Raw genomic sequence first — 16,208 nt, 5'->3', positions numbered from 1 at the left:
GATTATTAATCAAGCATTACATAAGCTTAAGAATTTCAGCTCAATCATAGTTACTATCATAGTATCAGTCAGCGTTGGAAGGGACCACAAAGATCATCTAGTTCCAACCCCCCTGCCATGGGCAGGGACACCCCACACTAGATCAGCCTGGCCAGAGCCTCATTCAGCCTGGTCTTAAACACTTCCAGGGACAGGGCCTGAACCACCTCCCTGGACAACTCATTCCAGGGCTTCACCACTCTCATGGTGAAGAACCTCCTCCTCACATCCAGCCTGAATCTCCCCACCTCCAGCTTCATTCCATTCCCCCTAGCCCTATCACTACCTGATATCCTGAGAAGTCCCTCCCCAGCCTTCTTGTAGGCCCCCTTCAAATACTGGAAGGCCACAATTAGGTCACCTCAGAGCCTTCTCTTCTCCAGACCAAACAGCCCCAACTCCTTCAGTCTGTCCTCACAGGAGAGGTGCTCCAGCCCTCTGATCATCCTCGTGGCCCTTCTCTGGACACACTCCAGCACGTCCATATCCCTCTTGTAAGAGGGGCTCCAGAACTGGACGCAGTACTCCAGGTGGGGTCTCACCAGAGCTGAGTTGCCACTTTGTGGCAACCTTGTGTGAGGTTTAAAAATGCACGCATGCTGAAGATTTTTAATAAAGCACTGAGAAACATACACTAGAAACAGCATTTTACCTGACTCATTCAGAAAGTGAATTGCATGAGGGAGTTCATTTTCATCCAGTTTTAACTGGCTTTCTTGTACCAGTTCCAGTAAGCGTTTCTGATCAATCACAGGAAATTCAATTGGGACATTATTACGTTCCAGCAAAATCCTTTTCTCAAGCTCCAGGTAGCTGTCAGGAATTAGCTGACCAACCACTGGTTGATCTCTGATCTGCATAATTAAGAATAATAATCTTAAATATATGAATTTATTCATGTGAAATGCAGATGATAAAACTAAGATGTAAGGTGGGTATGTATGCTTAATAGTAGCAGCTAGAAGGAACAAGAACATTCATTTATGTAGTAATACGGCTTCTGAAAGGTAGATGTAACTAATTCTTTTAGAATTATGTCTTTCTATAAATGAGTATTTCAGAAAAAGTATTTCCATATTACATGTAAATGAAAAATAATTAATCTCTTCTCAGAAGATAGAGTTCTAAAGAAATGCTTTGATCTGAAGTAAAAGGAAAATCATCACTGTATGAACAGATGATGTCATACATATTAGGTTAAGACAAGAAAATAAACAAATGAATAAAAAATGACACCTCTTGTAGACTACAGTATCTCTAGACATGACTTCAGATAAACCAGGGGGAAAAGAGCAGTAGCTCAATTTAAAGTCTGCATTGCTGACAGTCAGTGGACAGGAAGAAGAAAATTTAGCCAGATTAGAGACACTTAAGGGAAACGGTTCCTTTTTTCCTCCATTTCCTGAGTCTGAGTTCCTCCCTGGAGACACCCTTTGACCTTTGGTATTAACTAGTAGCTGACCAAGTTTTCATTCTCTATGAGTGCTGATCTAGTAATTTTTCTGAGGAAAGGGAAACAATTTTCCCAACATTTCCACATTGGCTTCTTAGTTTGTAATTTTCCTCTCAAAGAAGTTAAACACCAATATACTGTGCTGTTTTTCACATGTCAAAAAGGTAATTAGTACCTTGTGCAATTTCAAAGACTCAGAGCATTTGTTGACAACATTAAATACTTAACTCACTTTGTTTGACTTCTAAGCAGGTACCTTGTAACACTTCTTTCAAAAAGTGTCTGTTTTACTTACAGACACTATCTTCTTCAGGCTACTTTCCGTTTGTGTTGGTGTTTAAACATCAGTTTAAGACACAATCACAAGAGACACGGATTTTGCAGGAACCATTCTTAGGTACCCAAGAGTGAAATGTTTTCAAAAAGCAGAATTTCTTCTGAATGTTGAAGTAGTACTATGAGATACAGGGCTTTACAAATACCATCTCTCTTCATGCCTACTGGATGTGTGAAAAGTGGAATGAATCCATTCCACTGCATTGCTACTTAACACTGGTTAGTTATTCCCTGCAGTGTGGAATGAAGGTAGGCAGATTATGGATATGGCTAAACTGCTAGGTTCTGGGTGAGAAACAAGAGGCATATTTAATCCTTCCCTCTCCTTTGTATCACCAGTCTTCCAAGCATTAATTCAGAAGATATTTGGTCTCTGTTTTGATTTAGAAATTCTGCTATTGACTTCAGTAGCACAGGACATGACCTTTACTCTTTAACATGTTGTGACACTATGTGATTGCTATAGTGTAAATGGAAGTACAAAAAAGAAGAGAGTATGCATTTTCTTTTGCTATGGATTGGATCCTGTCTTTCTAGTCCATGCCTGGGCTACTCTCTTTATGCTTGTCATTTACACTTAGGCCTTCATGCTGTGGCTAAGGAGATAGTAGAGGATGAGTGGTAGGGATGCTTATGGAGACAACAAAACTATGAGTGCAGATTCTCCAATTTAGGAGTATCATTCAGTTCCAGGGGTATTCTTTTCTGCTTCAATTTACTTTCCTCCTTCTAGGAACAGTTTCACACTATAAAATTAAATCAGTACATGAAAAGTTAGTTTTCAGAAATCACAAAATCTTATTTTCTGGTCCCTGAAATCTTGAAATGGTTATTACAATTACTTGTTGCCATTCAACAAAAAAACAGGTTCTGATCAGATTTCTTCACAAGAAAAAGATGGCCAATTTTAAATCAAATACTCTGTTTATGGCCCTAGTGCATAAAAACATAGCTCAGCTGAGATTTTCACTCAATTGATTTTTTTTGGTGGAAAATTAAATAAAAAAAACCCTGGTGATTTTCCTTCAGTATTTTGTCGCATGTACCATTTTACAGAAGGCAAAATGAGGTTGCTATCACACTAAAAAGATGTATCCAATTGTGTTGAGTAACAATGAAATAATTAGGATGCTTTCAACACTGCAAGCAGTATGTAGGCTTACCTTGAAGTGAAGGCTCTCCTTTATTATGATTTTCCGAAGTCTGATAATGGAATCTGATTCTTCTGTAGCATTCACAAAGTGATAATCTTGGATTGCTGGGAAGCCTCGCTTATTCAACAGCTCTGTAGCAATTTTACTCATGCAGGCCTTACGTTGCATTTCATCAGAAACATCTAAGTGAGTGCCAACCAGAATGACAGGGGATGTTGAAGCTCGAGCCTGTTAGTAGAATCCATACAGTCAATTAGCTCAATAGGGGCTACTGATGTGAAATATTCAAAACAATCAATACAATGGAAAAATCAACTCCCCCTTTATGCCTTTTCAAAAATAAGCTTGAAATGTAAAGTACTACTCTATATTCTTATTCAGAGTAAGTTTAAACTGCAATCCCATGTAGCATCTTTGACTGGATAAGGCAGTAAAAATGCATCAGGCTATAAATAGGAACTATATTTTTTAACATACAAAGAGCAGTATATTTCAAAATAGAAATATTTTAAAAATCAGCTTTTTATAAAAGGAAGCACTGTAGATCTAAATAGAGGAACAGCTGTATTTTTCATTACAAGCACCCAACAAAATAGAAAAGCAAGGGCTGCTCAGCTAGGTTGTCACTGGAACAGTGCAGCAATGAGCACCAGCAAGTATGCACAGCAAAGGAGTACACATCAGAAATCATATTCTTCAACAATGAACTGACTATAAACCTCTATCCTGTATCACTGCTCAAGGTGAGATGTGTGAAAAACCTAAGTTTAACAAACAGGATAAGCCATGGCTAACCATCATACACAAGGAAAAGGCAAGTAATGCTCATTCACCATGGGGTGAGCAGTTTGAGCAAATTACAAGATTCTCAGATTCATTTTCCTAGATTAGTCTTGTAATCATTCCTATTAACAATAGGATGCTAAGCACACACTTAACAGTGTTATTTCAGATATGCATCTAGTCAGTTTTAAATTAGACAAATTCAGATTTCACCAGAATTTATAATAGTGTAAAAGAAAAAGCAGGTCAATCCTTTTAATGCAACTCATTTCTTATTTTTATCAAACTATCACCAAAACATACAATTATTTTGTACATCACTCTCTACCATTTTATGTACAAAAAGGTACTGATCATATCTTTGTGTATCTACCAATATTTTCATACTCAATACACATTTCAGCTCTTGTGCCAACCTATTACATATTAAGCTGAAGACTTCTTTCCTCTTCCCCTATCTGAAAATATTTCTGGTTAATTTGCTATTCATCGACAAGTCCCTGGAAAGTAGAATTCCATTCTATACATATCTGTGTTTTACCTTGATGTTAAAAAGCCATGGCTTCATAGCATCCACTTCTGCATGTCCTTTGCTGAGATCATAAACAGCGAGATATAAAGCTCTTTGGGTCATAAAATGAGGATGGGTACTGTAGAACTCTTCTTGCCCTAATGGTAAGAGATTTTCACAGTTTAGTACTTCCCTTATTGAATGTCTTCAGATCACAAAAAGGCAGTAGAACATTTATCCTCAATCCACAAAGGAAATTAATGCTTATATCTAAATTGAGAGGAAATCTATAAAAACTATGAGTTTTTAATAGGTACCTTGTGACAGCTCATTGGCTGTGTCATGATGTTGAAATATATAAGCTACTTCTAAAGCAAGAAGTGTAAGACTTAGCAACTGGATAAACATGGCTGCTGCAAAGACAATCTGAAAGGTCATAATTCTTTCAAAACTCCGATACTCAGTTTCTCCCTCACTCCATACTTCCTCCTTTCTTCCCTCTCTCCTGTCCTTTCAGCACCTTCAAAATAAGACTCCTAACTTCACATGATTAAGCACTTAAAATTGCAACAGAAACTGAACATTCAGCTTGAAGGCTGTTTTGTGCTTATCCATTGTGCCGTAGACTGTATTTAAATTATTACCGACCTATGTTTAAGGAGTAACTTTTCTATAGCATAATGTACCCCTTGAATTCTAGAAATGCTTCTGGAGTTCCCTAACCTAAGTGTTCTGAAAATGTGAAGTTCAAAGACTCCTCCCAAACACTTTGTTTTCTGTGACCACATGAAAAAGTGATACTATAGAACCTTGACAGACCAACCCACCCAGACTAAAACAGGGAGAGAGTGAGTTGAATGCAAGATGAGTGCTCTAGTGATTACAAGCAGTTTCTTACTATTCTGAAATGATAGTTCTGGAATGCCATGGTTGAAACAAATGAACACATTTGGTAATGAGAAATTAATGAGATTTTGTATTAAAATTGAGAATTTAACTGCCAATTTATGGAATTAACTGGACATCTGCTGTATGTTTGCATGATTCTACTGCCCCAAATTTTCCAGATTTCACAGGCTGACTCTAAGTAATGCATTAATGTGTTAGAGAAGACAGTAAGTAAAAGACAATAAGCTCTTAATATACCTCCAAAATCCCACACATTTAATATAAGCTCTTTCTTCATTTTGCCTTTCCCTTGAATGATCCAATCCTTTACATCAATGCCTACTGTAGCTTTTGGAGAGCCCAATTCTGTTCGTTTGCATCTCATTAGTTGTTGTAGCAGGGTAGTTTTCCCACTGCCAGTGTTTCCAACAATCATGAGCTTCATTCTGTTATAAGGTACAGCTTTCTTCAGTCGTTGCTGAAGAAATCTGGCATAAAAAAGTTTATAGAAATCACAGAAGTGGGTAAGAAAAATATCAACAGAACTCAAGAGCCAAGAAAAAAATCAAAAGCCCTGCAATTTTCTTCACTTTTTCAATTATCCGTTTGGCCTTACTGGGATTTTAACATTCCAATTTCCAATTTTAAAGTTAAAATAAATTCAGAGTACGTCCTCTTTTTTGGTTTGTTTTGTAATTGCCCAGAAATGTGCTCTCTGCAATGCATTTGGGAACATGATGAGCATATTAGAAATAGTTGATAAGCACCATTTACTGCATTCTTTATAGAAGCATCAAATTGAAGAAGTAATACTATTATAATCTAAATCACTGTAAGTGTGTATGCTGATATGAAATGATATGTTATATATGATATAATGTGAAATGAAGCCTTCCACAGAGTAGCATGCTGAATTTCACATGACATACAGGCACATCTTTTCAGAATGATGATCTCTGAGGTCTCTTCCAACCTTAGAAATACTGAATACTGAAGCAGAGAATCCTACTCAAGATTCAATGCCAGAATATAAAGTTCAATTTAGCATTAATGTTTACTGCATATTCAAAGAAAATGAGAATAGTCAAGAACAGTAAAGCAACCAACCTGATAATGTCTCTGGCTTTGCATCCCACATGTTTGAAGTCTAAATTAAGATGGAGTCCTTCCAAAGGAAGATCCCAGATTTTGGACAGTTTTCCCATTTCATCTGGAAAGAACCTCAAATCAGGATTATGACTCACATCCAGGGAAGTCAAGTTCTCTAGGAAGCCAATCTGAGGAGGAATCTAAATAAAAGAGCATTTAATGGGCAATTAAATGTTTAGAAAAATGCATGAACATGAATAATCAAAACATTTAACAAAATTATATATTATTTTTTGCTGCTGTAATTTAGCTTAGTTTTAATAAACATGCCAGACAGAAGACCTCATAATGAATTCTTTATAGAAATTGATTATGTGACAAATTCCTGACAGAGAAGCTTAATATAGTGATTTTCATTCACAAGAAGTACTATTTGCAATTACTACTATAATTTACAATGATATCAGAAGTAACATGAAAATCAAATTAATATTGAAAGCTGCATTCAAAAGGTAGTTTTCTTTATGTAGAATCTTACACTTTACCTCCTTTAACTTGTTGTGGGACAGGTGTAGTTTTTCCAGCCTAGACCATGCACATGCTTTCTCACTCAAGTCCAAGATACCTATTTCATTATGGTTAAATAACATCTCCCTTAAGTTTAACGATTTCCAGTGCATTGGCCCAGGCAGGTTTATGATCTTGTTTTGGCTTAAATCTACTGATCGCAAACTGAAAACATGAAAATAATAAAGAGAGAAGTTAGCAAAAGAAAAAAATAAAATAAACTATATTCATGTTTAATAAATAAGCAAATGGTTTATAGAACAGAAAACATAGATAGAAGAAGGAGAATTATTACTACAAGAAAAGTAATTAGGATGATATAGGCAGGTTTTCATTACCTTGGAAAATACAGTATTATTTCAATACATTTGTCTGTGAATAAAATTGCCTGGCCATGAAAATAAGCACAGACACTGTACTGTATGTATTTCAGATAGTAAATTAAATAATATAATTAATAATTAAGTATTTTTTTTTAAAAAGGCAATGGAGTACATCCTGGTATTATCAACTTGCTAGAACCCAAGATTCCACTTAGAAACTATGAAGCCAAACTAGGTAATGTGAACTACTCTCTCTATTGCTCCTAACTTGGGAGACTAACTTAAGATGTTATGGACACATCACTCTTATCAGCATGTTTCTATGAACGTATGTTTGTAAATCCATGCATGTACATAAATTCTGTAGTTCAATTACACCACATTCAAGAATTACATGAAAAAAGAACATCTAACTCCTGTAAATCATCTGTTGGACAAATATGCTGTTTATATTTCCGTGGAACATGAAGCATGCAATAAAAGTTATCATGACTTCTTACCAATTTGTCTGAGCTGGGAAAGTCACATATTTTTAATACAGCCATTAAGCTGGCTGCTCTGAATACAAATATTAGCATGCTGAAAGTGTAATATCATGTTAATATTGATGTGCTCATGGTGCCATCAGCACTCACATCTACACACACCTATCAGATGACTGATCTGATACTGATATGATCACCCCTTGCAAGCATTTTGTCCACAATCTGATTCTAGTCACCTGTTAAGGGCAGTAACTTCTACAAAAAAAAGCAGAAGTCTGATTTTCACATGAATAATGCTTTGAAGGTAGTGCAAGATAAATGTCACATGATTCATTATCACAATTCCATTTAGAGGAAGTGTCATTCTTTGAGCATAAATATCTTGTGATATTTGGGAAGTGAAAATGTAATCTCAGTAGCCCTGTGTAAAAGTCTGCAGAACTTGTTGAAAAGGCAAAATTGAAACTATCTTTTTATTGTTGGTTTCAATAAAATAATAATTTCATTCTGGTCTTCTCAGCAAGAATTGTCAGCTTCAGCAGTCAAGCAATAAATTTTCAATAGCAATGATCTGAATCTAGGGAGCAGAATTTCTCAGAATGAAGAAAATGTGACTTTTTTTTATTTCACCTGTAAGATTGGATTTCCTGAAAATCGTTAGAACATGATTAACAAAGGTCTTACCATCAAATTTTCTTCACCAAGCACTTGACATTAGTGTCAATAATTAAAATAACAACTTACTGTGGTAAAAGCATAATTGCTTCTGGAACATTCATAAAGTGATTCTGGGATAATTTTAAGCTTGTTATGCTGGATGACAAGTCAGGTATTATTTCTAGAGCAGGAAAAAAAGAGGTTAATCCTATTACTTTTCAGAATTGTTTATATTATTTCTAAGACTAGATTTTTCTAGAATCAAAGCCAGACTAAAAAGGTCAGCCTGCTACCTCTTATAGGTAGGTCTTTGCACAAGCTACCAAAGGCAGAATCTGAGTTGCATTATTTAAAACTAAACTCCCAAAATGAAGTAAGTTTAGAACCAAGGTAATGTATTGGCTTTCATCACAATACATATTATTGTATTTCATCTCATACAGATATTAAACACTGAAATAATCATACTTATGCTTTACTCTAGTGCCAGCATACATAACGTTCCCATAATTCACCCAGTGAGTGATGGGTCTTATGCATATAAAAGTGACTCTAATGGTTTGGCTGTGTCTAATACTATCCTGAAATACTACAATAATGATTTTTAAATGGAAGATTTTATGTTTTGAAGATGGAAGTAAATTCTGCCAGCAACTTAAGAGCTCCTGCAGTATCATTAAAATCTCATTGATATGATTTGCATTTTTATTGGTAAATTAATTTCAACACCTTTGGTTAAAATATGCTAAGCCATTGAAACACACTCAGGACTCAATTCAGTTGCTTAAACACTGGGATCTAGGGAACATGATCTTCCCTATGGTACCTGACCTATCCGCATATCTCGGAGATAAGACACAGGAGCTATGGAAGACCAGCTTTCCTAGACCAGAAGCTGTAAGCCAAGTGGGCTGCTTCAGGGCATCTCAAATGACACTTGCATTCAGGTAAGTAAAGCAAACATTCTGTCCTATTCAGAATAAAACACTGCATATAGTGTGGTAATCACTAGAATCATGCAATCTTAGAAGCATTTAGGTTGGGAAAGAGGTTTAAATAATCGTTGAGTCCAACTGATAACACAGCACTAACAAGCCACCACTAAATCATGTCCCACAGCATCACATCTATACACCTTTTAAATACCTGTAGGGATGGTGACTCACCACTTCCCTGGGCATCCTGTTCCAGCACTTGACAAGTCTGGTGAAGAAAGTTTTCCTAATACTCAACCTAAACCTCTCCTGGCACAATTTGAGGCCATTTCCTTGTGTCCAAACAAGACAACAACATCCATGTCACTACAACGTCCTTTCAGGTGATTGCAGAGTGGTAAGGCCTCACCTCAGTCTCCTTTTCTGCAGACTAAACAACCTCCTCATAAGACATGCGCTCTAACCCCCTCACCAGCTTTGTTGCTCTTCTTTAGACATACTCCAGTATCTCACTGACTTTCTTGAACCTTAAAACTGAACACAGTATTTGAGATGCAAACTTAAGTGCCAAGTACAGGAGGATAATTACTTCCCTAGTCCTGCTGGCCACACTGTTTCTCATATAGAACTCCAGATGTTTACATGATGTGTATTTTAGTACAGTATTAAACCTATCTTAGTACTGGATTTGCAAGCTAACTTTGAACAATTTCCTCTGCCTTGAACCTTCCCCAACAACATGTAGGATCTCTAGTTCACTGAACCACTTTTATCTTGGTTTTATACTTCAATACATTATACAAGTTACCATGTGTGGTATTCTCCTTTTCTGTTCTCCCAGGACTCCAAATACTAGTGGCTGAAGACTTCTGTAACTTGGAATGGTTTCCAGAAGAAACCATCTGTTTACACATATACTTACCCAGAGCATTCATCCTGGCGTTCAACTGCTCCAGTTTTGTACAACCCATGAAGACATTCTCAGCAAGTGATGAAATATTGTTCTTACTAATGTTTAAAATTTTCAGTTCTTTCAAGCATATGGGTGATGCTAAGCATGAAATTTTGTTTCTATGTAACAAGAGAAAAAAAAATAGAATCCATGTTTTATTCTGAATGTATTAGCTAAAAAGTGAAAGTAAAGGCTATTGAGCTGACAATGCTATACTTACAATGGTAAACCAAAAATAAGACTTGAATCTGTATTAAAAGAATGGTCAGTCAGCAAAAATACTGATATATCTGTCAACATGGAATAACATGACTGATACTGTTTTGATTTGGAAAGCAAATGCCAGAATGTGCCATAAGGCATCATTTCCTGATTACACACTGCAGCTCAATCCCACACAAGCGACTGCTGCATTTATAAGTAGTGGTTTACTAAAGATAAATGTTTGCAGGATTACAATCACAGCATGATTATAGAACACTAAAAAGAAAAGGAAAGAACACCATTCCACATATGGGAAATGCTTCAGGACAAGTATATTATGTTACAAACAATTTATCTGGGAATGAGACCACCAGAGTTAAAAAGACAGAAACAAAAGAACTATGCAGCACTGTTTTGCAAGAGTAATATTGTTGGTGAAGTTTAAAATACAGTTAATGAAGAAATGCAACAGGATTTTGATTTAAAATATTGGTTTTACAAATGTGATTCACATATTAAATACTGCTTGCTTTAGTTACATATGTTGCTGTCTTTATTCTGTGTGAATTTGCGTAAAAAAAAGAAATCACCTTATTTAAAATAAATTATGGGAGATGAATGAGTTATCTGCAGATAATAGAGCTATCAATAACAGCATTCTTAAGAATTCCATGTAGGTATGAATTATCTTACTCACCAACAACTATAATTGAAACTGCTGGTAAAAAAATAAATGATGTATTTTCTCTGCTCTGTTATTTAAAATATATCCATAGCAGTAAATGCAATTCCACAAATCATACCTCCAAAAAACCTTTGGTGAGTACGAAATACAGTGGAAAATGTATTTTGCATTCAGAAAACCTAGTTGAATATGTTACACAACACACTCCAGTGGATGAATGGTATGGCAGTGGGAAAACCACTGAACTTCATTTTCAGTATATTACTAAAACTGCAATGTTGTTAGATTCTATCACATCCCACAGATATTCTTCTGTACTTCTGTAAAACAACACTGAAAATTACAGCAATTTACACATTTGGAAGCTAATGTTGGTGTTTCACGGTTGACTAAACGATCCTTTCCATGCTGCAACAGTCATCATTCTGGATGACAAACTTTGTTTTTTGTTGTTTGTTACACTACAGGCATTTACAAATGCTCCTCACCCTTCTACTAACAGCTGTTCCAGATTTTCAGCAACATTTGTAAGAAATTCAGGAGTGCAAACCAGCTGATTGTATGAAAGATTAAGATGCTTTAGAGTTGGACATCTGAGGTATGGATCCAAAGCAAAAGAAGGTCCAATGTCATTTCGGGAGATATCAAGATTTGCAATACAATTCATTTTCAGTACATGAATAGGAAATGAAGTAAATCGGTTACTGTGCAAATCCAAGTAACTCAGACATTTCAAGTTCTGAAAGAAAAAGATAATTAGTTTTTAAAAGGTTAAATGAAAGTATGAATTTATAGGTCTCAAAGTAAGCTATATTTAAATTATCTATTTCTGCCACTAGGAAAACCAGCAACCATACCAATGTAACCTGAAATACTTCTATTGCAGAATAAATTATGAAGCATTCCTCAAAATTAATTAGCTCAATTTTATAAACTTTAAGAGATATGAATTGCCTGCTGTTATCAGTTCCTTTTATATTATTATGTTACTCTACATAATATGTTCCAAAGCAGCTCTCTACAGTAAATGACTTAAAAATAGTTCCACGAAAACACATGCATTTCTAGCTGAACATAAATCCACTGAATGAAAATTGAGTGAATGTATGAAGCACGCAAACATATAGACCTATACTGGTGAGTAGTATTGTTACGGGTACACTGTTAGAGACAAACAATTTATTGTAACTGATTTCAATTTCTATTTCATAAAATTATGCAGAATTACTTCACACAGTTGTTCTGGAATGTTTATAAGAGCATTTTGGTGGAGCTCCAGTTTCTCGAGATGTTCCAGATGACTAGTTAAGCAGCTACTCTGGCTGATGGCATCAATGTTCTCCAGCTCATTTGATGAAAGATCTAGTGATTTAATACATTCTTTCTCTGAGATCAGTGAAGAAAGACTGTCTGATGGTCTTATATGTGATGAAAGTTTTGAGATGCCTTCTATTAAAACAAAAACATGGGGAAAATAGCATGATTTAATTTATCACGCAATTAAAATTAAAATCTATCAACCTGGTATCTAAAGATGCAGAAGACACTGAATCTTTGGATATTGGGTAAGACACAAATTCATGAAGATTTCTATGAAGAGACAGAAATTTGTAAGACAGTAGGGAAGAGATGGACACAGGTATTACGGAACAGAAGTAACTTTTGAAAGCCAGTAAGGCCACTCATGACATTTCATTGACTGTTTAGTGGTACATAAATTATTTGTGAAATCAAGAAGAAAATCAAAACCCTAAATACTCCACTAAAGTATTTACCAATGTATCCTCTTTGTAAACATAGCTAATCAGACTAAAATGCTTTCATGCTATGCTTTCTGAAAGTATTAAGGAAGAAAAATCTGTTCTGTACGTTAAATTGTATAATTTACTTACTGAGAGATTCATCTGAAGGCAAGAATTTTCTTCTATGTTTCATTAATGGTTCATAGTCTGAGCCAGGTCCCTGGAAAACCCCAGAAGAGAACAAAAAACAGTTATAGATATGTGCAGATATTCAAAATTATCTCAGTTCAGTAAATCATAGAGTGATAGAATGTAAATAAATTACTACTGGATGCAAAAAGAAAAATAATGGTAAGGTCTAAAGAATTCTATTGGTCTGAAATCTGACAGAGTTATATTTGTAAACTAACTCTCCCTCTTTTTGGCTTCCTTCACTCTGGCAGATACTAGCCGGCTTTTGCTTAGCTGCTGCTGACCTTGGCTGTATTGATTGTTTTGGCTAAGTACTAACAAACGACTCTCTGCTTTTCTCCCTTATTCTCTTGTCCTGTGTACAGATGGGGGAAGAGGAGGAAGCTGTTGGTAACCCCCTGGTTTTGTCCAGGGGGGTACTTGTGTTGTCTATACATTGCAAATACATGTAAATATTGCATATTGTGTACATATTCATTGCATTCCATATTTCTAGATTGTAGTTCTGCTAGTAATACAGCTTCATTTGCTTTCAGCTGAGCTGGTTTGGCAATTTTATGTTGGGGGTAATTTCAACCCACCACACTTGGCTACTAACACTTTTGCAGTAAACAACGCAGATGACCCATAAAAAGCCAGGAAAAATAAAGATCTGACTTACCACAGAGTAGGAATGTCGTGGCAAAGTAGGAGAACCTCTTTGAAAGACTGTTTCTCTACAATGTAAATCAGCAACTGCAATGGAATTGGACTTCTTTTTTGTAAAAAGTGAACCTTCACTTCCTAGTACAAAACAGTATCACAGAAGGACAAATAAGTAAGAAAATGTATTTAAAGATGAGGCTCATAACTCAACTCTTAGACAAAGGAGAGAGACATTTCAAAAGCACACTGGATAACTGTATGTGTGATATGCCAAGAACGTTGTCAACTTGTTTTAAAAGTACATGAGCCATACAAAACTCACGTGCTCCAGGTATGAGCTGCAGCAATTTATATTGATGCTGCATGATTTAAAATTTCCAACAGGTTGAGATTATGACATGCTTTGTAACACAGCCTTCTGCTACTGCAGTGCAAATAACTTTTTAAAATAGAAAAAGTCTGTATTTTAATAGCTAAATTTCATTCCTACATTTATTGAGAATAAAACATCAAAGTTTTTGGTGATTTAGGATTATCTGGACCCTTTTCTCAAAGCTACTTTTAAGACTCCTAAAAAGCACTCCTGTTAGTGAAGATAAAATTGTTTTACCATTTAGTTTATATGTGACTAAACATCTTTTCTACGTGGACAACGAATAGCACCTATTAATATTACAAGTCTGTGTTATTGTCCTAAAGAAATGAAAAATGGTGCTGAATGATGCAAAATAAAAGAACAAAGCAGTGCCAAATAAATCATCAGGATTCTCTGATCAATCTGAAATTAATCATATGTGATGACTCTAAGCATTCAACAGTTTTAAACAGCAGCAACATCTGAACAAACAAAAGGTATGTTGTAAACGGAGCTCCCTTGCTCATACCTTTACATTACTGATATTATAGGGAGAAATGCTGGGCTGTAAGTTCAAGGCCATTTAGATTTCTTGACATGGTTACCAAGAATAATGTTGGACTGAATGCAGACTAGTCATTTACACCTACTGATTAATTAAGGTATCTTTGGGACAGGACTTGTTCCATCTATTTGACAACCAAAGGAACAGGGATTTTTAGATCACAATGCATCTGACTTCATGAGGCAAACTGTGCTCTTGAAGCATTTTCTTTTTGCTATAGACTAGAAAGGCAGCATCTGAGAATAGCTCATAAATAGACATCAGAATAGTCAGTATCTAAATTGGGAGATTTGTTACAGGGATGAATCCCATTCTTTCTTTCTACATGAAACAATGCATGAAGAACTATTTACAAATAGATAACTGAATAAAATACCTTGAAGTCCTAATTTTGTAGATAAAGCACACACTTACTTACTGTAAACTGCTCTCTAATGTTACCACAAACAAATTTTGAGAAAACAGTATATTTTTAATGAGAAGTGTTTTATCTCAGATAAACAACTAATTTATGGCTATACTCTAGCCCTGTCACAGCAGATCTGAATTATAAAAAGAAAAGAAAAGCATTTACCTTCACTATCCATATCATCACTCAAAGGAAAAACAGTGTCCACCAATGGGTCAGAAATGAAATTCCAATCGTAGGTTTTATCCTCTGAACTACTCTTCATCTGGAATTTAAGCACCATTCTTGCCAGTGCAGAGCCTGCACCTGTATGTGTAAGGAGCCAAAATGATAGCATGTTCTCCAAGAAATCCAAATAGCTTAAAAGAAACCCAGTATCTTGATTTGTTTTCATGGTTTGACAGTCCTTCTATAGTCAGATGAATGCATGAAGAGATCTTCAACAGAAGACCTTGATAAAAACCATTACAGAGTATCATCAAGAGACATTAACTCATTTTGTATAGTAAATTCCATATATACTCACTTTGTTTTCTTAATGGGGTACTTTTATCTGGGAACAAAGGAATGAGCCAGGAAGGTTCTAATCTTCCAATACCAAATCCTCCAAGACATATACTGCTGTTGGCAACATCAAGGCTAAGCTTCTTTAAAAGCAAGCTGATGATTTGGCTATCCCCTCTCTTTATGCTGACAGTTAACGCACTTCGAACATCCTGCTCTCGAGCACCGTTGGCTAATAGCAATTCTACCAATTCAGGATTATTTCCTTTCTCACAAACCTAACAAAGAAAAGCAATTAAAATAATGCATGCAAGGCATTCCAACAACAGCTCGGGCTGCATTAAGTGACTTGTCTCAAATTCACTTTCATTGTACTTGTATGATTATGTCTCTTTTACAATTACATAGTTCCCTATCCCTCAGAGCACGCGTCTGCATAGGACATTCAAGTACCAGCTCCCATCTTCCTGAAATCTTTGACCAAAATATAACATAATCCTGAGTTCTGTAATTGTAATTTCTGCCATAAGTGCACACAATTTCCAGTCAAAAATGAATGGTAATTTACGTAGTTTGGTTATTGCATGTGATCAACTCCAACTCCATTTATTTATCTGTTCAATGTAAAAAAAGACACCTGGGGTTTATTTTGGCGTATCATCTGGATATCAGATGAACAAGCAACATCAGTGAGACTCATGAAGTCTTGACTAGAGCTAGGGAACTCAGGTCTCC

At 35.7% G+C, this 16,208-nt stretch overlaps 1 protein-coding gene across 2 annotated transcripts in view; it reads right to left on the bottom strand.

Annotated features, from left to right (window-relative positions):
* LRRK2 (leucine rich repeat kinase 2) overlaps positions 1–16,208 on the bottom strand; it is a 62,754-nt gene that overhangs the window by 21,440 nt on the left and 25,106 nt on the right. For both annotated transcript variants that reach the window (XM_068166712.1, XM_068166721.1), the window contains 14 exons: positions 15,496–15,751; positions 15,135–15,275; positions 13,657–13,778; positions 12,954–13,023; positions 12,290–12,510; positions 11,550–11,800; positions 10,143–10,291; positions 8,373–8,466; positions 6,799–6,985; positions 6,272–6,453; positions 5,423–5,652; positions 4,307–4,434; positions 2,992–3,210; positions 692–893 (listed from right to left, as the gene is read on the bottom strand). In XM_068166712.1, coding sequence (XP_068022813.1) covers positions 692–893; positions 2,992–3,210; positions 4,307–4,434; positions 5,423–5,652; positions 6,272–6,453; positions 6,799–6,985; positions 8,373–8,466; positions 10,143–10,291; positions 11,550–11,800; positions 12,290–12,510; positions 12,954–13,023; positions 13,657–13,778; positions 15,135–15,275; positions 15,496–15,751 — 2,452 coding nt within the window. The remainder of the gene's footprint in view (positions 1–691; positions 894–2,991; positions 3,211–4,306; positions 4,435–5,422; positions 5,653–6,271; positions 6,454–6,798; positions 6,986–8,372; positions 8,467–10,142; positions 10,292–11,549; positions 11,801–12,289; positions 12,511–12,953; positions 13,024–13,656; positions 13,779–15,134; positions 15,276–15,495; positions 15,752–16,208) is intronic.

This window comes from Melanerpes formicivorus, unplaced genomic scaffold (assembly GCF_026170545.1).
Source record: "Melanerpes formicivorus ecotype bairdi unplaced genomic scaffold, bMelFor1.0.p_v2 SCAF_3, whole genome shotgun sequence".
Taxonomy (NCBI): domain Eukaryota; kingdom Metazoa; phylum Chordata; class Aves; order Piciformes; family Picidae; genus Melanerpes; species Melanerpes formicivorus.
This window is presented reverse-complemented; position numbering and strand designations above follow the sequence as displayed.